General features: G+C 45.6%; 1 protein-coding gene across 3 annotated transcripts in view; it reads left to right on the plus strand.

The window, feature by feature from the left end:
* Nucleotides 1–1,221: 1,221 nt before the first annotated feature.
* Nucleotides 1,222–27,921, plus strand: part of PLCG2 (phospholipase C gamma 2) — an 84,717-nt gene continuing 58,017 nt past the window's right edge. The window contains exons 1-3 of one of the 3 annotated variants that reach the window (XM_059713900.1): nt 1,222–1,266; nt 5,696–5,934; nt 27,166–27,306. In XM_059713900.1, coding sequence (XP_059569883.1) covers nt 5,739–5,934; nt 27,166–27,306 — 337 coding nt within the window. In that variant the 5' untranslated portion in view covers nt 1,222–1,266; nt 5,696–5,738. Of the gene's footprint in view, nt 1,267–1,795; nt 2,119–2,764; nt 2,869–5,695; nt 5,935–27,165; nt 27,307–27,921 lie in introns of those variants that run through there. The other 2 variants (XM_014609279.3, XM_019488222.2) reach the window with 2 other exon arrangements.

Raw genomic sequence — 27,921 nt, forward strand, 5'->3', positions numbered from 1 at the left:
ACCTGTCCCTACTTTTCTATCTCTACCTTGCTACCTGCCTATTTACTTTAGTCTACAACCTGTCTATCCATCTCTACCTACCTACCTGTCTATCTTTCCATCTCTATCTACCTCCCTCCCTCCCTCCCTCCCTCTCTGTCTACCTGTCTATCCATCTCTCCCTCCCTCCCTCCCTCCCTACTGCAGTTAGTCTACAGGAGGTGCCCAGGCTGTGGGAGAAGGATGGCGGAGAGCTGAGGCAGCGCCCGGGGGGTGGGGGGCCGTGAGGGGACAGTGGCAGCTGGCCCCTTCCCCCCCCCCCCCACAGGCACCTCCAGAGAGCAGGGTAAACTCTACCCCCACTTTTACCCCATTTGCAAGTGTCTCCAGAGAGCGGTGTAAGCACTACCGTTACTTTTACCCCATTTCCAAGTGTCTCCAGAGAGCGGGGTAAGCACTACCCCCACTTTTACCCCATTTCCAAGTGTCTCCAGAGAGCGGGTTAAGCACTACCCCCACTTTTACCTCAGTCCCAAGTGTCTCCAGAGAGCGGTGTAAGCTTTACCCCCATTTTTACCCCATTTCCAAGTGTCTCCAGAGAGTGGGTTAAGCACTGCCCCCACTTTTACCCCATTTGCAAGTGTCTCCAGAGAGCGGTGTAAGCACTACCGTTACTTTTACCCCATTTCCAAGTGTCTCCAGAGAGCGGGGTAAGCACTACCCCCACTTTTACCCCATTTCCAAGTGTCTCCAGAGAGCGGGTTAAGCACTACCCCCACTTTTACCTCAGTCCCAAGTGTCTCCAGAGAGCGGTGTAAGCTTTACCCCCATTTTTACCCCATTTCCAAGTGTCTCCAGAGAGCGGGGTAAGCACTGCCCCCACTTTTACCCCATTTCCAAGTGTCTCCAGAGAGCGGGTTAAGTACTACCCCCACTTTTACCCCATTTGCAAGTGTCTCCAGAGAGTGGTGTAAGCTTTACCCTCACTTTTACCCCATTTGCAAGTGTCTCCAGAGAGCGGTGTAAGCTTTACCCCCACTTTTACCCCGTTCCCAGGCGCCTGCAGAGCGGTGCCAGCAGGGGCAGACGCCCCCCCCAGCTGCGGCAGCCCCGCCCGGCGCGCTGCGCTGCGGCCCCAGGTCCGGGAGTCGCGCGACGGGCGCCCGCGCTGCCCCACCCGCCCCCGCCCCGGGCGGTCACATGGCCGCGGCCTCCGCCTCCTCCCCGCTCCTCCCCGCGCGACAGCGGCGGCGGGAGCAGCGCGGCGGAGCGGCGGGGCCGGCCGAGGTGAGGGGCCGGGGCCGGGGCCGGGGTGGGAGCAGGGCGGGCGGCGTGGGGCACCGCGTCCCTCCAGCGACACGTCTCGGACCGAGTCTAGCGGGTGTCTTATAGGCTTCATACGTGTCCCAGCTGCATGCATGTCCGCGCTTCCTGGCTTCATGCATGTGCAAGCATCCCAGCTTCGTGCACGTGGGTTTAAAGTCCTGAGCAAATCGGATGCTCTTGTCTGTGCCAGGGAGAGCGGAGGGTCGCGCTGTCGCCGGGCGCGGTGCGGGTGTCCCGGGGCAGTGGGTGCCACAGGCTGAGTTGTATTTTTGGGGAGCTCGCGCTTCACCGTGCGGGCTGCGGCGTGGTGGGCACGCGGGGCCCGTCGTGGGGGTGTACCTGAACGGGGAGCCTCGGGGGTCTTTCCAGCTCGCCCTGCGCGACCGGGGGGGGACAAGTCGCGAGCCATGCCTGTCCTTTCAGTACGCGGCTGTGAAAGCGTGATAACGCTGCCTTGCAGAAGAAGGGTGTTGGATGCTTGCGTCCGTTTTTTGAGGTACTTGGACGCTGGGGGCGAGGGTCGGTTATAAACACAGATTCTTACGTTGTGATGGGACTGAGGATGGCAAGGCCGGGGAAGACTTTGACATAGCTTTTTGTGTGCAGAAAACACCCTATTTTATCAGTACTTTAAACCGCAGAAATAAGTTAAGAGTGGACATGCGTGAAGCCTACCGTACCAGCTACAGACTTTGTACGAGGGACTATTCTCACTAGACGGTTTCCTGTATTAAGAGACAACCCCAAGCCATCCTTCAAACGCTGCTTCTCCATTTCTGTTTCAAGGCCACTTCTCTTAAGCCTTGGCATTTGGTAAGTCCCTTGCGCGGACACATTAGCCAGATTTCAGTTTACGGATAGCTTGTCCTTTCCTACGGCTCAGGTCTGCGTTTTGTTGCACGAAGGGCATTTATTCAGAAGTCAGGCTTTACAGCTGGCCATGGGTCAGCGATGCAGATCTGAAATGCAGCCTGATCCATAATAATGCGGATCTTAATGAAGGAGGGGAAAAAAAAAAAGTTAGAGCATTAGTTAATTTTTGAAAACCAAATCCAGACCCAGGATTTCCTTTGATGATTTTTCTCCCTATTATCTTCTGTCACTTGAAGATGCTGTAACAGAAGGGGTTATGACTAGATCATTAGATGTGAATGCAGAGTGATTTAACCCATGTATTATGTGATTAGTCCTATGGAGACGAAAGGATAAATTGCACTTCCAGCTCCGCTCTGCCTATACAATGACCCTTTAAATAATTGGCCACTTGTTCCCTGAAGATCTTCCATGAGAGTTAAGAGGGGAATTTTTCCACTCATCTTTTATGTGCCTCCAGCATTAATAAGTAGGTGCTGGACACCTATGTAATACTTTGAAAGCAATGGACTGTGACCTGTTTGTTGCTCTGCCGGATTTACGATGTACCACAGGCAATATAATAGAGGGCAGCAGCACAGGAAGGAGACTATTTTCTCTACCGGCGTACTATAAGGAGTCATAAAGAGCGACTTCAGTGAAGAACCGGGGGGAGGTTGGCAGACCAGGCGCCGTGGAAAGAAGTGAATGGTGAGATTATAAAACTTAGCCAGCGCTGGTAAATACGAGAGATAACAAAGAAGTGGCCTGAAGGATGATCAGCATGGAGCCGGTCAGGACATGGTGGCTGGGGGGAATTAGGAAGAGGTTGCAAAAGGGAAGTGAGAAGCAGCGCGATTAAATTGATTATCAGTGTGGAAACTGAAAGTGTTCGCAGTGAAAAGTGCTGGACTGAGGAGAGAGGAAGGAGAAGCGGAGGAGACAGTGGCTAGTGCTCAAGTGCGTTTACTGCCTTCTGCTCTGGGGCTCTGGCCTGGGAGGGTGGTTGGGAAAGATGTTGCAGCAGTCACTGCTACTTCGTATCGTTTGCACACACTTCCTCCTCCGCTCCTGGATGACAGGATTGGCACCAGAGTGTCCTTCCTGTGCACGAGGCTGAGGGGCGACCCAGGGTGGCATTGGTCTGCTGCTGCAAGAATATCTGGGAGACGCAAAAACCCCCCCGTGTTCACGTTTCTAGGAGCTGCGGCATGTGCATTTTGCTTCCTGTGCCCTCTCTGGCTTCTCCAGTCGAGGGCTGTCTTAAATTGAAACGTGTCCCCTGTCGCAGATGTGAGAGGAGAGCGGACTGTGTGCAGATGCAGTTACCACGTGTCTGTGACGCCTTCACAGTGCAAAGGCTGGTTTTTATCGCAGTATTGGTATGCGCTCACGTTGTCCCTTGTGGACGGTCATCCCCCTTTCAGGGCCCGGCGATTACCAAAGCCCGGCTAGTGACTGCCCTCGCTCTGCTGACTTAAACAAAGCTCTGGCTATTTACACCAGTCGAGATTCTGGCCCGTGATGGCACTTTTTCTTGCATCACCATCAGGCCTCAGTCACTTGTCTCTCTGCTTGCAGTCATGGGAGAGCAGCAGCAATACTAGCTGTCACGTCTGGTCTTTCCTGGACCTCTTACATAGAGATCAGAGATCCCTGCAAGTGACCCTTCAGAACTTCTTTATGGGCAAGATCAGGGACAAGACTTATCCCAATTAGAAATAATTGAAGCTTTCGTCATGGTAATTCAGAGGCTGCCTATGCACTGGGGAAAGTCCGGACTCATAGCTTAGGATCATGTCTCTAAGAGTGGAAAATTTTTGGATAAATTTGAATCAGTTGCAGATACCTGTTCTACCAGATCTAAGATGCTGTGCCCTGGTGCCTAGGTTATAAAAAGAGCTTGGGGATTTCTTGCAGGAGTAGAAATAATAGCAATATCCTGGTTTTTAAGTTCCCATCTTTCAGTTAGCGTGTCAAACTCCTAGAAACTCACACGGGATATCAAACGTGCTTGCGTGCTACAACGAGAGGCAGGTTATAGGAAGAGAAGTTGAGCAGTGATCTGACGGAAAAAAGCTGATCCCTTTTTGGTGTCTCTTCATGTCTCTCCAAAAATGTAGCTACGTGCAGTTTCAGAGGAATACCACTCCCTATTAAATCATGCTGATACATTTAGAAAAGCAGTTCTGCTTTTTGGAGAGAACCGGGTCTCATCGGGAAGGTACTTGTTGTCCGGATAAGGCGAGGCCACACAAAGGAAAGGAGCTTATTGCGGACACTTGTCCATTGGATAATGAGTTCATCAGGTTGAGACCATGTTGGATCCTCTAGCGAAACTTCTGGGTCTCCCTCTAAAATAGAGTTGTTATATGAAGGATCTGGAGCTTTTCTCACATCCTGGTGTTGATGAGACGTCTCTGTAGCTGTTCAAGATGTGGTATGAAAGGACTCTGGATGTGCCTTGTATGGAACAGCCATTTGACAGCTGACATGGGCTCCACTGACTGCTGTACAGCTCGGACCTACGTTTTAGATGTGCCTGTACTAAGGCTTGCAGATAGTGATAGAAGATGAACCTCATGTAAATGTAACTCCTGTATTGGCAAAAACCAGTATTTTTGCTTGTCTGGCTTGTAGGCTTGATCAGCCAGTGAGAAAGGGCAGTTTTGTGCTGTATAGGTGCATTGACACCACTGTGTCTTTTGTAGGCACAGAGAGGTTGCAGGAAACCCAACACCACAAACCAGGATGGCTGCACCAGCAGAAGTGTAGATCTCACCTTCGAGATAGACCTGAACATCCCCACACAAACTCTTGACCTTTTATTCTAAGCAGTTTTCTTTAGTATGAGCCAGGCCCAGTCCTCTCTTGCATCTCCTTTAGTTTTTGGTGCTGTTTCCTTGCACACAAGGACAGTATGTCACAGCCCTGCTTATATTCAGTAGGTTTTCCAACTCACCTTTATTTTTGCAGAGCCTAGTCATATATAATGTTGAGCCTCCTGCCTGCTATTGCACATAAGGTTTTACAGATGGAGGCCTGTGTTTGTGCAGGTGTGCATGGACAAGTCAGGGATTTTGTGTATTTCCCTTCTCTTTCCTTGTTTGCACGTTTGTTCCCATCCTTCCTGCCTGCTTTGGGAGGAGAGGGGAGCACATTTGGGCCAAAAGGGTTTGCTTTAAGCCACTGGGGAACACTGTGTGGCAGCAGGAGAGAGGGAGCACAGTGCTGATCAGGTTGGGGAGTTGCAGCTGTGTTTCATTCCCAACCAAGCCTGCTCCTCCCAGGACTTCCAAATCATGCCACACTAATGAAAGGAGCACTGATTCCTCCAGCAAACCACTTTTTTTTCCAGGACATTTAGCCCAAATCAGACTGTCCAGGTTAACCAGATAGCTGTGATGTGACTTGTGCTTATATCTGATGAGCAGCGATGCACAATGATCCTCTGGGGTTGTTTTTATCCCCTTAATTGAATACAAATAAAGTTGTTTTCAATGTTAACTTTTCCCCTTTCTATCACTTTTTTCCCCAGCACATCGGGAACATATTGGTGTGATTAAAGCTTTGATTTAAAAATGCCCAGAAAAAGCATAGACTATGGGGCGCTCCCAGAGTATGAGAAGAGCCAGATCAAGAGGACCCTGGAGCTGGGAACAGTTATGACCGTGTACAGTCTCAAGAAGTCTAACCCAGAAAGAAGGACCATTCAAGTCATAATGGAAACCAGACAGGTAGCTTGGAGCAAGACAGCTGACAAGATTGAGGGTTTCTGTGAGTATCTGCAAGGCATGCCAGAATGCGGAGTTTATTAATGCTGATTGCTAATGTCCAGGGCTGATGTAATGAGCCTTCGTCAATCTAGTTATGGTTTTGGCTGAAAAGAAGCAAAGTGAAAATCTCTTGCTGTAAACACTCCTGGTATACTGAAATGTAGACAAAGTATTGCTAATTAGGCCTGCATCCTTGATGATTGCTAATGTTAATGATGCCGGCGTGCTTTTCTTTCCAGTGACTTGTTCTCAGACTCAGGCTTTGGAACCAGATCCATTACCTCGTACGTGAATAGTGTTACTGGAGTCCATGGGAATATTACCAAGCGAGGGCTGTTGCACGTGATCAGGTGTTGTAGAACTTGCCCCCCAAAATTAAAAAAAACCCAAACACGCCTAAATAAAAAAATAATGTGTTGAAACTTGACTTAGGAGCTCTTGCTTTGGGAGCCCTTTCCCCTGCCTCCCCCCCTCCCTAAAAAAACCCAACAGAAACCCAATGAAACTTTCATTCCATCTAGGATTGTTGTGCATAAAACCACTGGCTGTTTTTCTTTATCAGGACTGATCAATTTATAGTCAGGGTTAGGTGATTTTCAGTCCTGATTTGGGAAAAAACCCCCAAACAAACCCTTTCTGGGTATAGAAGGTAATCTGTTATTATCCACTAATGCATACACTCAAAGGATGCTGCCAACAAACAGGGATTAAAAGGTAAGAGGAAGTAAATTCCCAAGTGCTTTAGTACCAAGGCTTTTGTGGATTACCACTTAATTACTTTCTTGCTGTGCAGAGGGAGAGGTCCGGGTTTGGCTGGCATCTGCCTGGTTAGTTTTACTGACCTCAGTGAGCCTCTAAGCAGGTGGATTAAAATTGTCAGGATTGAGGTTATAATAGAGAATTTCCAGGTTTGTGTAACTTTTCTTGGTGTTACCTTAGGAGATCTCTGACTGGATAGTGTTAGGTGCATATACTTTGCTAATGCAGTGCATGCTTCTGTAATGGTGAAAACCACAATTTGCTGCATAATAGATGCTGAACTCTTGGCTGTTTGTATGTAGCATGATTCGTATCTTACTATGAAGACTGGTCCAGCAATTTCTAGAGATGGAGGGCCAGACGACCTTATCTGCAGTCCAGAGATAGAGTAACCCTACCACAGTGGGGAGGAGTCCCCTGTGGTTCAGTGGTAGCACCCTTGTCTATCCCACAGGAGACCTGGGTTTGATTCCCAGGCACCTATACAACTACACCAAACAGCTGGACTCAGTTTGGTCTTTGGATTCTGTCTCAGTGGCCTGACGGAAGGTCTGCTCTTCCAAAAATTCCTGCCTAGGCATGTGCATCAAAGGGCCAGGTGGCCCTCGTGCATACACCATGATCCAGGAGGATTAATGGTTGCCACTATATTGGTGATTGTCTCCACTCCAGTGTAGCACTGACATTTCAGTGATAGCTTTAAACCTCCTAGCTCAGTACTGGTAACAATCTGATTGTGGCAGCAAGGAGCTCAGTAGGACTGCAAAACCTGCCAGAGAAGCAGGTTGAAAATATTTTGCGCGGAGTCAAACGTTGCTGATACTAGACTGCTACAGCGACCAAGGGAGTTAATTTAAAGCCCGCTCTGGTTGATGAGGTTTCTGTGACTGTAGTGGAGAAATACCCTTGGATATCTTATTTTCATTCTGTGGCAATTTAAAACGATTATAGGAGCTGCAACAGTAGGAGAGATGGGTGACAATTAGACAATCTAAATAATCCTTCCAGAAAACACGCACTTTGAAAAGTTACATTTAAAATAGAATTGAAGCATAAATGTGTTGATCCTGAACAGGTTTGTAAAATGAGATATCCTGGCCCATGTTTCCAGTGGTACGTGGACCTTCAGATCGTCGTGGAAAACATTTATGGGCCAAAGTTAGAAAATACAATGTAGTGCATTTTCAGTGTACACCAACGAGGTAGTGATTGATACTGCAGCGTCAGGGAAACTGATAAGTTTAGTTTCACGTCCGGTTGGAGTGAAGCACAGCTAGTGGGAATAAATGCTTTCCCCCCATTTTCTTTTCTTTAATAATTGAGAATATTTTAAATTATACAAGTAAGGAAACCAAAGTCTGATTTTATGCTGGTCTGAGAGTGATATCCCGCTGATATACAATGATATAATGATAGTTAATGGTACTTTGCGAGGTTTAAGTATTTGTGAGCTGCTCTGAGATGAAGTCTGTGTTTTAGGCTCAGCTAGTAGAGTTCTTATTATTAAACTTCCCTGGCACTTCCTGTTATTAGATCTGATTTTTAGTTAAATTTAACTTTGTCAAATTTCAACAGTTTGGCCTTCAATTTTCCATACTTGAATGTCTGCTTGCTTGAGCCTGATTTTATTTTATTGTGTTGTGAGACATCCAGTCATTTGTGAGAAGAGGGTTGGGGACAAAAAAATGCCTGTTCAGAAAAAAGTAAAAATCCTGGCAGCCTTGTTGGTTTTGTCTTTCAAAATTTCTAGTCCCCATCTATTTTTGAGCGGGGACTTGATATTTGTCAGGGAGGAAACCTTTTTTGGCTGGGATGGGTCTTTGGCCATTCCCATGAAAATCTGCTCTGATTTATCCAAGGTCTGGTTCTAGTTCAGGTCTCTCCTTGCTGGCCCCATGCAACACGGAGGAGGAAGGTTCCTTCGAACGTCTAATGGGAGTAGAGCTATGACAGGGGTTGGAAATATGGAGGAGTGGATTAGCATGAAGGGTGTGGAGCAGCACAGAAACTGTGCCTGAAGCTATGAGGGATCGGGAATCTGGTTCTGGTGGTTGGGATTTTGCATGATGATGCCTAGGACTGGCTGGGCAAGGCGACCGAGAAGGAGTTGGCAGATGGAGTGGGGGGAAACCGAGACTGGAGGAGGACTGGGAATATGGGAGGACTGAATGAAAAGCCTCAGGAGATGAGACTGTCTGCCTAGATGAATATGGGACTAGGAAATGAAGCCAGAAGAGAGAAGACTGAGCTAGGAAGTAATGGGAACAAGGGTGTTACATTGATGGGGAAGAAGGGAAAGAGCCTGATATGCAAATGTGGTGAGCGCTTGCAGCTGCAGCAGAGCTCAGTGAGAGCTGTGGTTTGAACGTAAGATGTGTTCTGCAGTGCTACGTACTCAGAAGAGCGAGGGCCCGGGTGTCTCAGACTCCATGGATGCTTTGATTTTAACGTCTCTGTGCCTCAGTTTTCCCATCTGTAAAATGGGGAGAAACCCACCTTCCTCACAGGATGCTGGGGTAATAAGTTCATACTCCACAGTGAGGAGAACCCGTTGCAAAAGTCCATGAAGATGTTAATAATTATGTCGTGAGAACAGGGTTTGAATACTGTTCAGTAGGTAAGGTCTAACATGAGATTAAACAAGAAAGGAAGGTAAAACAAACTAGTGAATAATTGCTAAATAGATGAAATTTGTATAATGGGCAAGAAAAACAGTGTGCGATTACATCATTGAAAACAGTGTCATAATGACTTCACTCAAAGGGGCCAAATTAAGGATGCATAGAAAACGGAAATCTGGAATTTCCTAACGTTGGGATCTCTTCTTTAACATTGTTTCTTTGTGCATAATAATAATGCTGTTTATTTATATAGCTCTTCTCACACCCTTCTTTCAAAACAGCTTGCAAAGGTAGTTAAGCAACATTATCCCCATTTTAGACATGGAGAAACTGAGGAACAGAGGCATCTTGTGTCTTGCCTGTGGGTGCAAAATGAGTCAGTAGCAGTCATGGCTATAACTTGAGTCCTGTGACTTATTCGTGAGAGAATGCTGCTTCTCTTGCTGTGTAGGCAAGTTACACAGCAGCGCTTCTACTTCGCAAGCATCTAAGTGACTTCTTGTAATGCCGGGAGTTTGAGGATATGGAGTCAGGGATGTAAATAATGATTAATAATGTATTGGTTTAATCTGTTGTATTTACAGCAGTTAAACAATCGGTATGGAAAGCCCCTGTCTGCCCATGTGGGGTCCTCTGGCCCGGCACCAGCGGGATGCTTCCAGCCCCCCAAGGTGCGGTGCGGACCCAGTGGCTCCCCGGGGCCGTGCCTTACAATGAGCCGGGTGGGTAGGCAGACAGATCCCCTCCAGGCCTGGGTCCAGGCACAGATGGGATGGGGTGGGTGAGTAGGGTGCACTGCAAGGCTGAGCCACAGGCCTGAGGGAGCCACCCTGCACCCTCTCTTACCTCCACCTTGCCCCTGCCAGGCCCTGGTCTGTGGATGGGCGCCATGGTGCTGGACTCGAGCTGTGCTCCGGACGGCAGAATAGGAGGGAAGGGGGACTAGTACCTAATAGCGAGGCTTCACGTGCCCCAGTGCAGCCACTGCTTGCCGCAAGCAGCCTGGGCTCCATGGCGGGCAGCAGGGGCCTGCCCAGAGTAGCAGGCAGCAGGGAGGCTGCAAGCAGCTGCACTGGGATCTGCAGAGCCTAAGTATAGGTATGAGACCCTGCTTTCCCCTCCTCTCTCCCTCCTGCCTGCCCTGCTGCCTTCCAGCTCTGCTGGGGCACCGTGCAGCTTCCCTTCCCCGCCAGACTGCTCCCTGCCCCATGCTAAACAATATCCATTAAGCTATAACCCAGGGGTGGGTAATTATTTTGAGTGGAGGGCCGCTTACTGAGTTTTGGCAAGCCATGGAGGGCCACATGACAGGTAGCCAGGGGCAGATGAATATTAATTTTCTAAATTTTTTAGGGATAGAATGGCCTGGCGGGCCGTATCCAGTCCGCGGGCCACATTTTGCCCACCCTGCTATAACCGGTTGTCACTGGGCTTATCGGTTAAACGATGAATTGTCTAACCGTTCACCTGCCTGTACGGAGTACCCCAAAACATAGACATAAGAATTGAATTCTTATTTAAAAAAAAAAATGCAGGATTAGTTCTGTCGAACGTGCTGAAAAGTGTCTGTTTCAGTTCACGACAGATTGGATTTGATCTGCTGGAAATACGAGTTCTTGTAGTTGTAACTTGCCGACATTTTCTACTTAAGAGGAAGGAAACCCGGTTTAATTGAAAGTTGTGCATTGCTTCTTTTCACAAAATAGGCCTGTAGATTTGTGTTTTGTTGAAAGAATAGGAAGAAACTTATGAATCTGAAGTTTATGTGGCAAAGTAGTTAAATGTCGCTAGCGCTCAGAGTCCATCCATAAAAGTACAACTTTTATTTCTATGGAGCTAGAGTGTGGAGAGCCTATCAACCTTGTGATAATAACTGTGCTTGCCATAATGTATGTGCTTGTATATAAGCTTGCTCACAGATTCAGAGATTCAGTGACAGATTGTGTTAATGTTGTTTAAAAAAACCTATACCTGGGACATTCAAACAGCTTATCTTAAACATGCTGAAATACAGTCTCAAATATTAATATTGATGTTGTACGAGTTATGCCTTTTAGATAAAGAGTACCCTGATAAACTTAGTGGCACGATGGATCTCTTTCCCATCTCTAACTTCTGAAATCCTGTAAATATTGAACCAATTATTAAGAATAAATGGCCTGCTAGTATGTTGGTACAGACTCCCTATGTTTTGGCCCAGCGGGCAGAAATTTAACCTAACAAGCAAGATAAAGTAGCCGAGTGGAAGATATAGAGTTAAAGGGGTTAGTGCTGTGCTGAAGCTTGGGATAATGCCACATAGCATCCACCAATGCTTTCTCTTTCTGTTGTCTGACCATCAGTAGTTTTCTAGAGCGGAGTATTGAAACCCTTCTGACATTTGCTATAAATGTAGGATCAGTTGAAAAGCAACAAATGCTTGCTCAGAAAATGTTATACGTACGATTATACATTTTTAAGTGAAGCTTGTTGACAGCCTGCTAAGATCCCTGGCAACTCATCGCTTGGACTGTACAGTGCCCAGGACTGGTTGGTCGCAAACTCCATAGTCTGAGGTACCCAGGATATGGATATTTAGTATTTTTAATGTAAACTGTAGGAGGAATAGAATAAATAGTCTTAAGCATTTAGGCCTTGAAGTCAATGGGAGTTTCTGTATTGCAGTTAGTGGATTAAGACCAAAACCAAGGAGTTATGTGATTTACTGTGGGAAGCACAGGAGATACATGCAGGTGTAGTTTGTAGTTGTTTCCTGATCTTGCAGGAATTAAGTTTTATGAGAGTAAAGACTGCAAGGCTGGACCCACAGTTATCCCAGAACAACGTGTTTAGAGTAAATGTGGCCGGGTACCACTTGCAAGGTGCAGGTAGAGCTGTGCAGGGAGGGCAGTTGGCAGCAGTGCTTGTGAGAGGTGTGTTCAGAAATTCAAAGGATGGTTTTGTAAATCATTGCATTCCTTATTTAAGTCATTGGACAATGGCGTATCCGTTCCTATGGATAGCCTAATGCTAAACAGCTTCATTGTCATTCTTTACCGTAAGAACATGCCGCTCTGCTGTTTATTTGGGTATCTTATCTATCGCTGTTTTACATAGTTTGCATGCTAGCTCTGAGTTTTTTAAGTGGGATGGCAGCTGTTATGTGTCTTCCTCCCCCCACTCCCCCACCCCCAAACAATGTGCTCAACATTGCTGCTGTCTCTCCTACAGTAGCTAAGGTTTTGTACCACTGTTGGTTTTCCTCCTTTCTTCCAATAGCCGTTCAAATGTACAGTTGCATAAATAAGGGATATGTGTAGACATCTCATGATTTGCCACTCCTGCACATGAAATCTTTACAGGTTATTTTGCTGTTATATTTTGAAACGCACAGTTCAGCTCACCAGTCACCTTCTCTTCCTCCCTTCTTCCTCCACCTGTCACTCTGCACCGTGCTAAAATCCCCTGCTGTTAATAATTGCTCCTTTCTTCATTTTGTTTCTCATTTTTTTGGATCAGCCTTTGGAATTTCATGTAGTTCAACTTTGTGATCTTTCCTGTTCATCTACATTTGCTTCTGTGGAAATGATTTAAGCAACAACCGAATGAACAGAAAAAGGTGGGAGCGAGTTTGCTCAGCACTTGGATCCAGGTTATTTTTGTAACAGTTGGTAAGCTTTTGTTGTGTACATACACACGTGGGATGGGTAGCTGTGGTCTCTTGTCCTTCCTGCACTCTGGTGCACACGCTTGCCTCATTTTCATCTCTGTCCTAAAGAAATGCACTCCTCCAGGCAGTACCTCTGCATATGTGCTAAGGGCTCGTCTGCATGAGAAAGTTATACTGGTATAAAAGTAGCATGTGAATTTTTAGCATTACATTTATACTCCCTGGGTGGACTCTCTTAATCTGGCACAAGAGGACCTACTGTTGTGTTGCTTGTGGCTTAAAAACTGTGAGCCTCAAAAAGCCAGTCGTGCTCTAAAAGAGGTGGTGCCCACAAAAGGAGGGGATGGACAAGTGCAACTGTACTGGCGTATATGGAAAAGGACTGATTGTAGTTGCTTCTGTTGACGTGTTGTAACATCTTAAATGGAGTAGCAGAGATGCTATGACTCTCTCAGCCAAATGCAAGAAGCTATCCTTGGTTTTAGAGGGGAGATGATCCGGAGAGCCTGAAGGCCCAGGTCTTCAAAGTGGTAACAAACTGGGCTACACACAAAGGCTAGACCAGCCATTCTCACCGCGGGGCCACGGGGCTTGAGGAGGTATAAGCACATGGTGGTTCAGGCCCTGCCTCTCCTCCTCCCCTCTCCCCCCTTGAATCTAGAAAGGTTGGGAACCGCTGGGTCAAACCACCTCTGTTTGCCGCCCCCCAGGCACTGGGATTTACAGCTTTGCCCCGGTGTAATACCTTGCCTGCACGTTTGACTGAGCGAGGGTTTCACATTGCCATCCCAAATACTCAAACCACTCTGTGCAAAGGGAATTTTCTAATAGGAATAGATTTTGGTGAAGCCTCTGTTGGGGTTTCTTTGACTCAAACCTACACATTCTTTGTATTTCCTTGGAAGGAAGTGTGTCAGTGAAAGATCCCAGGGCCAGGTTTTCAGCTGACATGAAATCAAGTAAATCCTTCGACTTTGCTAGAGCCCCACGGGTTTTGATCCACTGAGGATCTGGCTGGATGTGTTTGCCTGTTAGCCTGGTGGGGATGAGCCTGCTGCTTCATCCCTTCATCTTTCTGGGGGAGGAAAAGTTCCCAGGGCTGGCTGATAACTTCACAATCTGCGCTGCATAAGGAACACCCTGCTGCTCTCGCGTTTCTGCTTCCCCTTGCAGCAGGAGAGACGAGAGCGGGGAAAACTGCACCGGAACAGCGTCCTTGCCACCCCGTGCCAGTTCCCCTTGCTTCCTGCCCGTCTGCACAAGAGCGGAGGGAACAGCCTGGCAGTGGCTCCTACGCCCTCCCCGCTGCAGGGTTGAAGGATGTCGGGAGCTCATGCAGGGGATTTAGGTGTTCCTGACATGCCTCACTCCCTTGGGTGTGCAATTGCACCCATTTCAGGAGAACTCCTGAATGTGCCCATGCATTTGCTGAAGGCCTTGAAGTTTCTAGTCTTTGTACTAAACCTTTTTTGTAATCCTCTTGTGCAGTCTGGATTTTCTTGCCTTCCTGATGGACGCTTTTTGTGTCTAAAGCTCAGTTTCTCCAGGCCCAGAAGGAGCTTGATAAGAAGCACATGTGTGTGTGTGTGTGTGTGGGTGATGTCTGTTCCTTCCCTTACATAGCTAGATTAGCAGGGACTTGGGTAGATCAGCTCCTTGCTTCCCCTCTGTGGTCACGTTCTCTGTTGTGCTGACACTCAGGGCTTACTTCTGGTTGCAAAGCAAGAGGTCAGCAGCTGGGAATCAAGCTGCTCCCTGCCCTGGGCTCCTCTGTTAGGTGCAATGGGGCCCTTAAAGGTTTGGGTACTGCTGTTCTTTTTGCAGGACTTCTTAGGGTGACCCTTGCCACCTGCACTGCAGAGCTCATGGGGGATTTGTAAACTAGACTGAAGGAAATGTCACACCTTTGTGAGAGAAGCTTTCACAGCAGGTGTCCAGCACACAAGATTTCCTGAGCATCTTAAAATGAACAGCAACAACATCTGCATCCTTAGGTGGCACTGCAGAGGGTTATGCAAATGTCTGAGCCAGCTCTGAGCCAGCAAGGGGCTGCGTTCATCCATGCGTGGCTGATTTTTAGCCTTCTTGCTATTCTTCTTCATGCCAAGCCATTTTGTACGTTCTCGCTGAGTTCTCCAGGATGCAGAACAACAAGCTGAACCTCTCTTAAGAAACAGCCTTTCTTCCCAGTCCCCTCTCTTATTGCACGGTATTTTTATAGCACGTCAGATGATCCTTTGTCACTTTGGAGGCCTTTTCCGAAGTTAGGACAGCTGATCTATAACAGCCATTTCATTCCTTTAATGCCACAAGCTGCTTTATGGAGCTCCTTTGAGGGAAAGTTTTTGGTGACTTGCTAGGTTCAGTGGAACATGTTGCATTGACTTTTCCCTGGATTTCCACTGCTGATTCACAGCCAGGAGAACTTACACTCCGATGAGTTCATCGTGCTTTCTTGCAACGTGGAGAAAGTGTACTCGTGTGTGTAATAAATACATGCAGGCAAAGATTTTAAGGCAATGGAGTGGGTTCATGAACAGGGACTCAGAGGGTAACGGGAGGCTTTGTCCAAACTTCCTACCTGTTGCTGCCTGACTGGAACACAGGTGGCACGGGTGCTCCTGGTCCTACCCAGCATCACTTATTGCCATCGCCAAACGCAGCATTAAGTACCGCGGCTGTTAGGTGGAGTCTCTCTATGTCTGTTGTGGCCGGTTAGCAATTTTGAGTGCCTGCTTCAGACTTACCTTTGTAAAATAATTTCTGCAATTTTTTTTCATCTGTTTTTTCCCTTTAGAACCTAGGAAGCTAGGCCTGATTTTCGGTATTCTTGATTTCTTCCCTTCTTTTTTAAGCAAACTAATTTTCTGCTGTGTTAATATTTATAGAATGGGGCTGTGTCACATCTTCCTACTGAGGTCTGGGGTTAGGGAGTGGAGAAAACATTGGGGAGGGGACCCCCTTCCTCCCCACATTGACTGGCTATTTGCAACAAGTGCTTGGAATAACCCCCAATCCCACAACCGTGACCTGGATCAACCCTCTTCTGGGTGCCCTATCACTACTCTCAGCTGTCTAAATCTACAGTGACTTTAAAATCAAGCCCCTTCACCTTCTGTGTAGAGGGTGATGGATCACTTGCTCCTAACAGTATGTATTTGTACTGTCCTATAGGCCCTTGATGAACGGATCTATAGGATACATAGAGTTTGTCCTCTGACAACTCTGAAACGTAATTGTGTTTGGTTGGGACTGGGATGCAGCAAGTGAAGTAGCAGGAAAACTGGTTACAGGAGTCAGGGGGTGGCTGTTGGCAAGTGCAGTTCAGAGGAAAGCTGGGGATGAAAGGAAGAAGAGATGGGACTGGTAGTGGGAGAAAGGTACAGAGATGGATGCGGCTTGCTGAGGTCTGGGCTGGGCTGGAGGGGTCAGTGCTGGAATTACTGACATTTAGCATACGGGGAGTAGATATTTAGGAAAGAGCTCTGATTGTGTAGAGTTGGCAGAAGAGCCTGTAGGAAATAACGGCCAGCAAAGCTGGGCTGAGCAGAGGACAATGGGAGTCGCCCAAGGAAAGGTAACAACTGAAGCCATGTGAGGGGACTGTGCTGTGGTGGAAGGAGGAGGAAGCCAGAGAGACGCCGAAAGGAAAGATGGTTTTGTAGATGAGGGTTTCTGTCTTTTTTGGCTGCTGTTTGTTTCCCCTTGTGATTATTAAAAGATCTTTCTTTCCCCTGTGCCCCTCTTCCAACCTCCATCACATCACGGCCGCTAGTTTTATTGTCAGGACCTGCCAAGTGCCAGGCCCGTGATGAGTTTGCAGGTACAGGCGGTCCTTGACTTACAACGTTCCAAGTTACAACGTTTTGCGCTTACACTGGCTATAAATTGACACCCTATTTCGACTTTCTGACATCAGTTTTGACTTTACAATGCTTGATCTGACGCCACGCCACGCCAGTGAACAAGTTCGCTGCGTCGCCCATCTCCCTGGAGAACATCTGTCCAAACTTCCTTGGACACTTTCTTTAAGAAAGCAGACAAGACTCCAGAAAAACCTGCAACCAAGACTCCTGAGAAGACTCCAGCCAAGAGCCCTTCAAAAAGTCTGACCAGGAGCCTTTCAAAAAGTCCTGCCAAGTCACCTCAAAGAAGTCCTTCCAAGTCAATATGATTGCTATTTACAATATAAATCCATTAATGTAGCTATGTTACTCATCTGTAATGGATTGAGTACAAATTTCTGGGTCATTTTTGGTGAAAATAAAGTATCAAGCCTTGGTTCAGAAACCAATCCCCCATTTATAACATTGTTTCCTATGGGAAAATCGGTTCCAAGTTGCAACATTTCAGCTTAAGGTGTGGTTCTCAGGAACCAATTGTGTCATAAGTCCGAGGACTGCCTGGACACCGGTTTTGTCTTTTGCACATCCCAAACCCTTGGTTTGTCTTCTGTGGCCTACATGGACATGGGAGCAACTGGAAGCTCAGGGAAGCCTGTTTTGTTTGGAGCAGAGTTGAAGGAGCGCCTCCAACTCCTCTTTTTTTCTTATCCTCTTTATTACTTGCATTGCAATACCCCTCAGAGCCCAAATCAAAGCCCCGGGCCTCATTGCGTGAAGAACAGTAGAAACTCATAGCAAAAGCTGTGGGGTACAGACATAAAGCATACAGACATAAACTGTATAAGATGAAACAATAAGTAGACAGAGGAACTGGATATGGGAAGAAAGGACAGCGGCGATTAGGAAGATAAGCAGTGGTCCCGATATGCCAGTGGTCAAGCCACTTTTTTTTTGGTAGCACTCACATCAGAGGAAAGATTCAAGGATCATTTGGAAGGAGGACAGCGGCATAGCTTTGCTGTGGTTTTCATATTCCTAACATTGTTGTCTGTCTTTGACAGTGAAGCACCCAGGTTTGGGAGTAACAGAAGCGAACCCCCAGAGACCATACATGTTTCAAGGGCTAAGAGTAGCCACGCTCAGGAATACAAGCTCTCTGAATTAGCTTGTGTCAGTGTATGCAGTAACCATTTCCTCTTTCTTCAGCCTCAGCAATACCTTGATGCAGTGTGAGTATGTATCCTGCTTGCTACTACTTCCTTCATTTCTGGTCGAAAGGGACTGTTGCAGAAGATTTTAACGCTAACTAAAATGAGATGGTCATTTAACGTGATACTTCTGCACCTCAGTTTATGCACCTGGGAAAGGGACATAATATTAGTAGCTTACCCCCAAAATAATTCTAGTTAAGGAGAACTGTTGCCGCAGTCTCCCCGTTTCCGTGGTGGCCTGTGAATACTGTTTGTGATGCGGGTCGTACATTTTTGAAGGCAGTTACTAAATCCAGAGTCGACAAATCTCAAACCACCTTATCCATTGTAGACAAATCTCAAACCATGCCATCCATTCAGCAAGTGGCCTTTTCTGGGGGCCTACACAAAGCATTAGGAGGTGGATTGTGGAAAACAACCAGGCAGTTAAATGGCTTGGTTGTTCTCACCTCCCCAGCATTGAAACACCGAGTAAAAAGCAGCGTGCTCCTGTCCTGCCTAGAAGAGGGAAATCTGAATTTCGGTAAAGAGGCTTTCTCCGTTGTGGAGGAGCGGTGGGATTTTCACACACTGAGGCTGAGTTTAGACTGAATGAAACGACGTAGAGAAATAACCTGGGATAAAAATGCTACTGGCAAATGCTACTTGTCGGCTGGCTGTGCTCATGAGATTTCTTTTCCTCCAGATCCATTCTCCTTTTGGATTACACTGCACAATAGGGACCTCTGCCTGTGTGACTTGTCTATCTGGCAGACGGTTTGGCACTTCAAGGTGAAAGTTGGATTAACAAGGTGTATTGGAGCAACACTACAAAGCAGCATTCCAGGTGTAGGATGGCCATTGGGTAATAGCATACTAGATTGGGCAGCCATCAGATTTGACAAGACAGGTGTCTCTCATGGATGGCGACGCAGTTGTATCCATAATGCCACAGAAAGTGCTGACCTAATTGCGTAGGGATTTATTTAACTTATTTCTTTTCAATTAGGCCTCCATAGCTCATGAATGTTATGCTATTGTAAAAATCCTTTCTCTGAAAATTATTTTTTTGTGCCTCGTAGTTTGAAAACACTTATTGCTGGACATCCAAAAAGACAACAGTTAGGCTTTGCGCACCTTCCCAGGACCCAGAGGTGTGTGCAAAACACTATTTATACTATTTTGGTACCATTTGCAGAAGCAATTTCGGGCATGTCTGTGCTGCAAACCTACTGTGCCTCCTCGAATGTACTAATCTGCACCATCGGGTCTGCCTCCTGGCCTGCCATGTCTGGGCAATGCTGTGAAAAGGCTGATTATTAGCACTGCCTAGCAGGGTGAGTGTATCATGCAGGCATCACCTGGAGCCACCAGGGATCCTGGTTTTCTCTGATTTAAAAAAATCCCCAGTTCTTGGATTAAAAAAAGTAATCCCAAATCCACATTTTCCCTGATAAAAATGAAACACCTCTATCTATCTATCTATCTATCTATCTATCTATCTATCTATCTATCTATCTATCTATCAACAGATCCCCAATTTTCTGATTAAAAAACCCAACACCAAATCCACGTTTTTCCGTGATTAAAATGAAACATCGCTAATATATATCTATATCTGTAGATCTATATCTGTAGATCTACAGATATAGATAGATCTATAGCTAAATCTATAGATATAGATATATATTAGCGATGTTTCATTTTAATTGCGGGAAAATGTAGATTTGGGGTTACTTTTTTTTTTAATCAGAAAATTGGAGAAAACCAGGATCCCTGCTTATGACCAAATCCTATTTAACCCGTAAGTGCCTAAGTGCTACTTACATAGCTGCGTGTGATTTTTCAGCACGTGCTCACCTTTTTGTTCTGCACGTGCTTGCACAGCTATGCATGGGAACCTGGGTGAGGGTGTGCCTAAAATCTGGATCTCCCACTACATGGGTAAGTGCCCTAACCGCTACATTACAGAGCTAAAATGTGGGAGGGTCTTCTTCTATTTTACTTACAGCAGGTACACACACCCCTGGGTTATCCTCTTCTGCCACAAGTGGAAGAAAACTAAGCCCTGCATCAGCACCAAAAATTGCACTCATGTGGCTATCAGTGTTATGTAGGTGCTTGGTGGTAAAATAGGATTCTGCCCTTTACCACCTAAGACTCATTGAAAGGCCCCACACTTCAAGAAGGATGTGGACAGGTGGGAAAGGGTCCAGCGCTGGGAATCAAGATGCATGAGGATGGGGTTAGACAGATGCTTGGCTACAGTAGTTTAGCGAGGGATGATCCTGCCTTGAGCAGAGCGCTGGACTAGATGACCTCACAAGGTCCTTTTCTTACCCTTCTACGAAAGTGGTAAAGTCACTTTTGCTCATTAGACTTGGATGTCGAAATCACTGGGGTGTTTCTGAAAATGGTAGTGATGGCAACTGGCTGTGATGGGGACAAGTTTCATCTCTTCTCCATTTAGAAGAACTGATCTAAAGACTAAAAATAAGCATTCATGCTATCTATGCCCCTGTGGAAAAAGTGATGAATATTTTGCATATTTTCCTATTGAAAAGTGTTAAATAATGAAGTGCTGTTTTTTGACCAAATGCTAAATTTAATCACCTTGATTGATTTTTTTTTTTTAAATCAGTAACTCTTATTTGTTTTTTATCACTCTCTGGCCTATCTGAATTTCTTTCAATGTTGTTTGTGTAGACGCATGGGAAACACAAAGCATGTTGAGGTCTTTAAGCTTATGGTTTGTCGCTTCCTTTTTCTTTTGCTGTGCATATCCTGACTGGTGACTGCTTGCTTAGTGTTAGCCCACCGTAAACAGCAAATTCACTTTTTTTGTTCTTCACAAAATAACTTTTTCAAAGGGATATTAAAAATCACGTTTTTCTCTTTAGAAACTGAACTTTTCCAGTTCTTGCTCATGGAACTTTTAGGTGCTTTATGCATTTTTTCTTTCTTTTTTCAGCTAAGTATTTAGGGCTTGGTTTCTGTGGTCAAATGAAAAGATGAACATATGTAGCCTTTAACTGCTCTCGGATCATTTCTTCCCTTTAACAGCTCATTTGCTCTGTGCTTTAATACTTACTTACAAAGGCCAGACTTCCTGTCATGGTCAGTGAGTAAAACAGGGGCAGAACGAAGTGAACTTTGTAGTGTGCTCGGTCATAAATATGATCCCAGTATGTGCTGAGACTCTACGGCACCCATTGACTTCAGATGGTATTTTATTCTCCAAATCCCAGGTTTTATTTTAAATATATATTTTATAAATATATATATATTATAAATACACACACACGTATATACACACACGAAAATACACATACGTGTGTGTATGTATATATATAAATTAGAAATAGAAATTTTATATAATAAGTAGGATATAATATATTGAAAGGGCTAGTTTTATATATAAAAATGTCTGGTATTTCAACATGTTTTGTATGTATGCAAAAATGACATAGTAGGGTAGAAGACAGGGCAGGGTGGCACCTTAGACCAGTGATTTCCAATCAGGATGCCACAGTATCTTTTCCAGGGTGCAGTGGGATGCCATCCAATGTTAGCACAGTATGATTCATAGGATAAACCTGGGTAGATTTCATATAGAAATCTTATGGTTTTTCTCAGTGCTTCACAGCAGAGAAACTGCTCTATAGGTTTTTTTTCTGTAGGCAAAAAAAAAAGAAAACCAAGAGCTGGCATTTTCCAAGGGGCACCGCGAGTCTGCTTAGAGGTCTGAAAAGGGTGAGAACCAGTGCCTGAGACAGGAGTCCATTCATAGCATCCGATGAAGCAGGCTGTAGCCTACAAAACCTTATACTATAGCGATCAAGTTAGTCTCCAAGGTACCCTGCCCTTCCTTCTGCCTGACCTCAGCCTGACATGGCTAACCACCTCTCTCTCTGCTCACAGTTGCCACTCCACTGTAAAGATGATTTGGGTTTTTAATGTCAAACCATAACCTTTTCACATTTACTGCTTTTTTTTTTTTTTAAATTATGAAATCCCCAGCTGGAAAAGATTATAAAATGTTTGGTAAAGTGTGTTGCTGTGCAGAGTGAAAGGTTTTCAATGTAATGACCAGGACCGCATGTGAAAACGGTACCTTCTTCTTCCTGTACATGCGTATCATTAACCAAGGCTGGTTTCATTGCCAGGGCAGGACTAAAGCTTCAGTGGTATAGACAGACCAAAAGGAAAAAAGTTTGTGCTTAGATACAGACTGACCCTCTACAAACAAAGGATGGTTTTGCTTGCGGCCAACATCATTTGCATGCATTTGGGAACTGTTTTTCAGAAAGAAAAAAAAAAAGTTTGGTCATTTGCATCACAAAATTTTTCAGAGGCGGTTGCTGTTTTGGAGAGAGAGAGAAACCTGATCTGACACGAGATGTGCATAACCTTGCAACGGAGGAAAGGGTGCAGGTGATCCCTGTTGGATGAAGAGTTAAAAAGCCTTCAGTTCCCTTTTGCAAATAGGCTCTGGTGTGGTTAGTGATGACAGTCGCCTGGTTCGAGTTTTGCAGAATCCGTGATTTAACTATCAAACGTGGCTGACAATGCGAGCTATTGTGTCCTTCTTTGAAACCTGGGTATTAGTGCGGTGCGCAGAGCGGAGGGCAGTGGCATTGCTCACAGACCGAAAATGCATAGTCACCTTGGGAACTGCAGACACCTCCGAAATGTTACAAACCACACCATAGATGCAGCGTGGAGGACGGCTTGACTCATAAGGACAGTAAAATCTAACGAGAGACACTGTGGTCTAGTGGACCTATCAAAGATCATAAGCCACAAAATTATTTCAGACACAGTTACAAAGGCTCCAGATGTGAGACAGTACAACTCGGAAGACAGGCCGCGCTCTATTTCCATAGTCACCTGGGCAATTTAGCCGTGTGACAGACTGCCTGCTTCTGTGCTTTGCTAAAAGCCAAGTTTTAAAAAATCCAGGTCGTTCAAGAGTTTGTTTGCATATTATATAACAATTCATTTCAGCCAATATTTTCTAGAAAAGCAGAACTCTGTGAAAGAGTCCATAAAACCACAACTCTGCTCCTTTAAATCCTCTTTTAAGACCCTCTTCTACCATGAGTCTACTGACTATAACCGGATATGCAGCTTCCAAGTGATGTTTGAAGTTCATCTTATTATAGATGAAAATAAGTAAGTCTTTCAGACTTGGGGCCTATTAGCCAGGTCAAAGCTGTCTCTTTCTAATGCACATTCTTATTGTATCTTTTCCTTTCCAGCTGCAGTCCTCAATCTATTTAAGCATTTCTTTGCTTAGCCACTCGGTGGAGAAGAAATAAAGCAGTCGAAAGTTTTATGCCTAAATTTAGGGCTATCAGTATATGCCCTGCTATGGTAGAGCTCTGGGAGATGTGCAGATAACCCAGGTGGCACCTCTGCAGCTGTAGTGAAATAATGCGTAGACATTTGCTGGCTTCCCCTAAAGCGTACAACTACCGGGTGGAGCTGGGGTTGGAATCCAGGAATTTCTGGCTCTTAGCACTTTCCCAGACCACTATACTGCATGTCCAGCTCAGATCCTGAAATAGCACGGTAAATGATGGTCCTTCTGGCTCCAAGCCCATCGAGCAGCCACTTGAATGAGTTGTCAGAATCAAGAGGATACCTTGCTTGTCAAAGTAATCCCTTGAACCCCACAGAAATAACCTCATAAAAGCCTGGATGATCCATAAACTAGAAGCCTGAAAATGTCTTTGGGGTTTTGGCTTTCCAGACTGGCATGAGGCTGACTAGACTAAATGGAAGTCTTCTCTTTCTTGGGTTGCAGTCTGTTGCCTTACGTGGTTCATTTTGAGGTTGACATGTTTCCTTGGGCTGTGCACAAGTCATTTGGTTTTAAGTAGTGCTTAATGGTTAATAGGGAGCCTGCAGCTGTAAGCATTTGGAGCCTGATTGGTCCTGTTTCCTTTGACTTCAGTGGGACTTAGTCAGGTTACCTGTGGCCAAGCCGATCCATGCGTGTGCCTGCTGGGTGCAGATCTCCTGGGTATGCAGCCCTTAACCCTAGCCTTTCGGTCCCTGACCCTCCCTGGCTGTCTACAACCTTCCTCGAGGAGCCAGCATCTGGTTCAGCTCCTGAGAAAGGGATGTTAGCTCTCCAAAGGGGAAAGAGTACATCCCAAGATGCAAGTAGCAAAACAAGGCAGCAAGAAGACCCTACCTACCTCCAAAGGGGTAAGCTTTCCCTGTCCCAACACTATCCCCTTGAGCACCCCTACAGTTAGCTCAGCTATTCTCTCTCCAGTCTGCACACCCCAAAATATCCCAGATGTCCCCTTGCTTCAGCCTCTAGCTCCCAAGCAGAAACCCTGCTTTGTCCAGCTACTTCCTCCATCATCAAGCATATTTGCCCCTCCTCCCCTGGACCTCTCGGGTGTCACTTCTAGACCCACCTTGTTGAAAATATCTATTCTTGAATATATCTATTCTTGTTGAAAATCTATTCTTGAAATATCTATAAATAGCTATTCTTTTCCTTTGTTGCTGAAGGACTGTCTTGTTTGTTAGGGAGCTCTGGGACTTTCTTTCCCTGTGTACCAGCTAGTTAGGGTAAACTGAGGCACATAAGCTTACTACAACACGAACACATTTAAAACAGAGTCATTGCAATAAAACCCGTAGTCCATCCCGGCACACATGCACACACATGCATCGAGAGCACAAGAAGGAAAGGGTGAAAGGGTATGCAGAGAAAGGAAGTAGTACATGTGTGTGTGTGTGTGTGTGTGTGTGTGTGTGTGTGCGTGTAATGGAGAGAACAAATTAAGCAATTTTGTGTCTGTTATAGAGGTCAGTATGAGGTAATAGTCACTCAAAATGGCAACAACAATTAGCCTTGTGTAACTTTATTTTTATCTCTGCTGTAGGTCTTAGGGGAGGGTGTTCGACACCCTGTAAGGATGTAGGAAGTCGGATGAATGCTTCCCCATTGCCTTACTTTTCAATGAGATCGAAGTTACGCATTTTGACTTGTCTCTGCCAAAATGTGATAGGCTTGTAGAGTGAGACCAGAGTTTCTGGACGTGGGTCTTTCAGGATGAGGACCTAAACGTGGCCGGAGGACCGAAGCAAGGTGTTGGATTGTCAGAGGGCTGAGAGCAGTCACTAAGAGTTGTTGGGTGCTGGGTGCTGAGACGCAGTTAGCTGAGTTAGACTGAAGTCAAGTAGACGACAGGGTCGATTTGTTTCTTATAGACTAACTCAGGTAGATGTACAACAAGCTTTTGTGGGCTGAAGTTCACGTCATAAGGTTCTGTAAAAAGGAGAGAGACATTTGAATAGGAAAGCAGAAGGTAGGGATGGGGAGAGGGGAAGAAGGGGCAGGAGCAAACACGCAGGCAATAAAGCTTGGGAACAAAGGAGTCACAGAAACAAGCCCAGGTCCTGGGAAAATAATATGCCGGCCCTATTTAAACCGTACTTAACACAATCCAGTCTGTGGGTGATTTCTTATTCCACAATTTCCCCTTTCAAATTGGTTTCTAGAGGTTTGCTGCCTGAGAACAGGGAGGCTGAAGCGCTCTGCCGCAGGCTTGCATGCCTTTCTGCCGTTGATGCCAGATGGGAGATCATTCATTCTGGCGTGTAGGGGTCGGCCCCTGTGTCCGGTGCAGACAGTAGGGGGGCATTTCCAAAATACAGGCTGCATAGCTAGGCATCCAAGCTTGCAAATCTCGGAGGATGATATTCCCCAGGTTATTTGTATGCGAGAGAGCAGAAAGGTTGCGAGGGTGCAGAGCCTTTATTTCGGCAAAAGCTCAACCGAGGGAATAAGCATTCTGCCTGGGTCAGGAACTACGGGGTTGCTGTACTACGCTGCACAGCACTTCACAGTTAGGCTCTGCCCCTTACAGGAGCTGGGAAGGTCCCTTGATCTGTCAGGATAAACACTACCCAACGCAGGGATAAGTTTGGCCTGGGGTAACAGGTCGAGCACAAGGCATTCCTAGGTGTGGGAATATTGCATTCTCCAGGCTTTGCTGATAAAACTCCTTGCACTCCCAGCCTGAAAACTCAAACCACATACAAATTCATCACTCCACATATCTCAGCGTTAAAAAGAAAAAAAAAAAGAAAAATGTGGGGTGGGGGTAGCTCTTCCTCTGTGAAAACTATAATTAATTTGTCACTGTGCTTTATAAGCCACCATCTACTAGCAGCAAAATGTTCATCTTAAAATATATGGTACAGATCACTGAATCGCAGAACCCCCCAGCCACTTTCCTCTGATGCTTTATGATCTGATAGACACACTTCGATAGCAGCTGTGCAGTTTTTTCCCCACTCTTCAACTTGTAACCAATAGCTTTTGACCTGTCAAAAGTAGGAAGAGCCATGTATGCTTCTGTCCAGTCCAGGAAGAATAAAACCACTTCCTCAGTTTTCTAATAAGTATCTTATCGCACAAACGCACATATTTCTATTTCAGTGCTGCCTCAACTATTATGCAGACTTATAGAGTAATGCATGAGGACTTGTACAGGACTGACTCCACAGCGTGCATCCGAGCAGCGTTTCCATTTCACGATTCTTGAAAGTGAATCTGTGCTCTTTTTTGGGAAGTAATACAAGTAATATCACAATAAAGGTTACACTAAAGCACTGAGATCTGTTTGGATTTAAGCAGAGAGGGGTTGATACGTGTCTTAATGGTTACAGTGAAGCTTAGCAAAAAAACCAGCTGCACTGTAAGAGCATAGGTTTGCTCAAAACGTTTAAGTTTTCATGGTGGAGTTGGTGACGTGTATCCTGGATCAGTTATCGAGGTCAATGCCGCTCATAAAACTGCTTGAACAACTGTTGATGGTCAAGGTTTTAGATGGGAGTTATCCAGTAGAGACAATTGTGGTCACACAAGTTATGGCAAAGAAGTCATATTCCTGTTCCCTTTCCCACCCCCTGGCCTGACCTGCGTGGCAGCTTTATTAGCATGTTTAGATGATCTTACAAAAGTTGTATGCTCCAAATTGGAGAATTGTGAAACCTGTAATCTGTGGTTAATATGATCTTAATAAATAATAATAATAATAATAATAATAATGTAATACTCATTTGTCCTCCTGCAGTGGGCTCTTTTGGGATGATGCAAGTACAGGGTGCAGTGACTCGCATTCTCTTTCTTTTCAGTGGATTTGATGGAAATAAAGGAAATTCGCCCAGGGAAAAATTCAAAGGACTTTGAGCGTGGGAAAGCAAAGCAGAAAGATGAACATTGCTTCACTATTTTTTATGGTACCCAATTTGTTCTCTGCACATTAAGCTTAGCAGGTAAGTCTTTTCTTTTTGTTTCATAGACAATGAACCCTGCAGACTAGGAACATAATGCAAAGATGGAGCAGTAATGCAAAGGTTATGGCGTTCCTAGTATTCGCTCAGTGTTTAAAACCAGAAAGAATGCTTTTACCCCTGCTGCCACTAATGTCCTTGAGTGGCAGCTTTTGTACTTTAAGCTTTAAAATAGCTGGTACAAAGTCTTCTCTTGTGTTGTCTAAACTGATCATTTTGCTTAGTTTATGAAGCGGTCATTTCAGATGTCTGCATTGTGGCAATCAGCCTTTTGCTCCGCCTGACATTCGTCTCTGTATGTTCTGGAATGATGAAATGCCTGCCAGTTGATGCAAGACAGGTTGTCTGAAAGCAATATATATAGCAAAAAATAAGTAGTAGCCTCTGGATATATTTTTAATAACCTACTTCTTTGTGCTTGCAGCTTCCCAAGGCCTCAAAGATTCACAAAAATGTGTAGACACACTGTTAGCATTCTTTCTTTATGTGTAAACCCTTTCTGGTTAATTATCTCAGCTGAGACTTTCAACACTGAAGACAGTGCATGAAAGATTTTCTCTGTTAAAGGGACTGGAAGTTTTGGCATTGACACTGGGG

The sequence above is a fragment of the Alligator mississippiensis genome, chromosome 10 (assembly GCF_030867095.1).
Source record: "Alligator mississippiensis isolate rAllMis1 chromosome 10, rAllMis1, whole genome shotgun sequence".
Classification (NCBI taxonomy): Eukaryota; Metazoa; Chordata; order Crocodylia; family Alligatoridae; genus Alligator; species Alligator mississippiensis.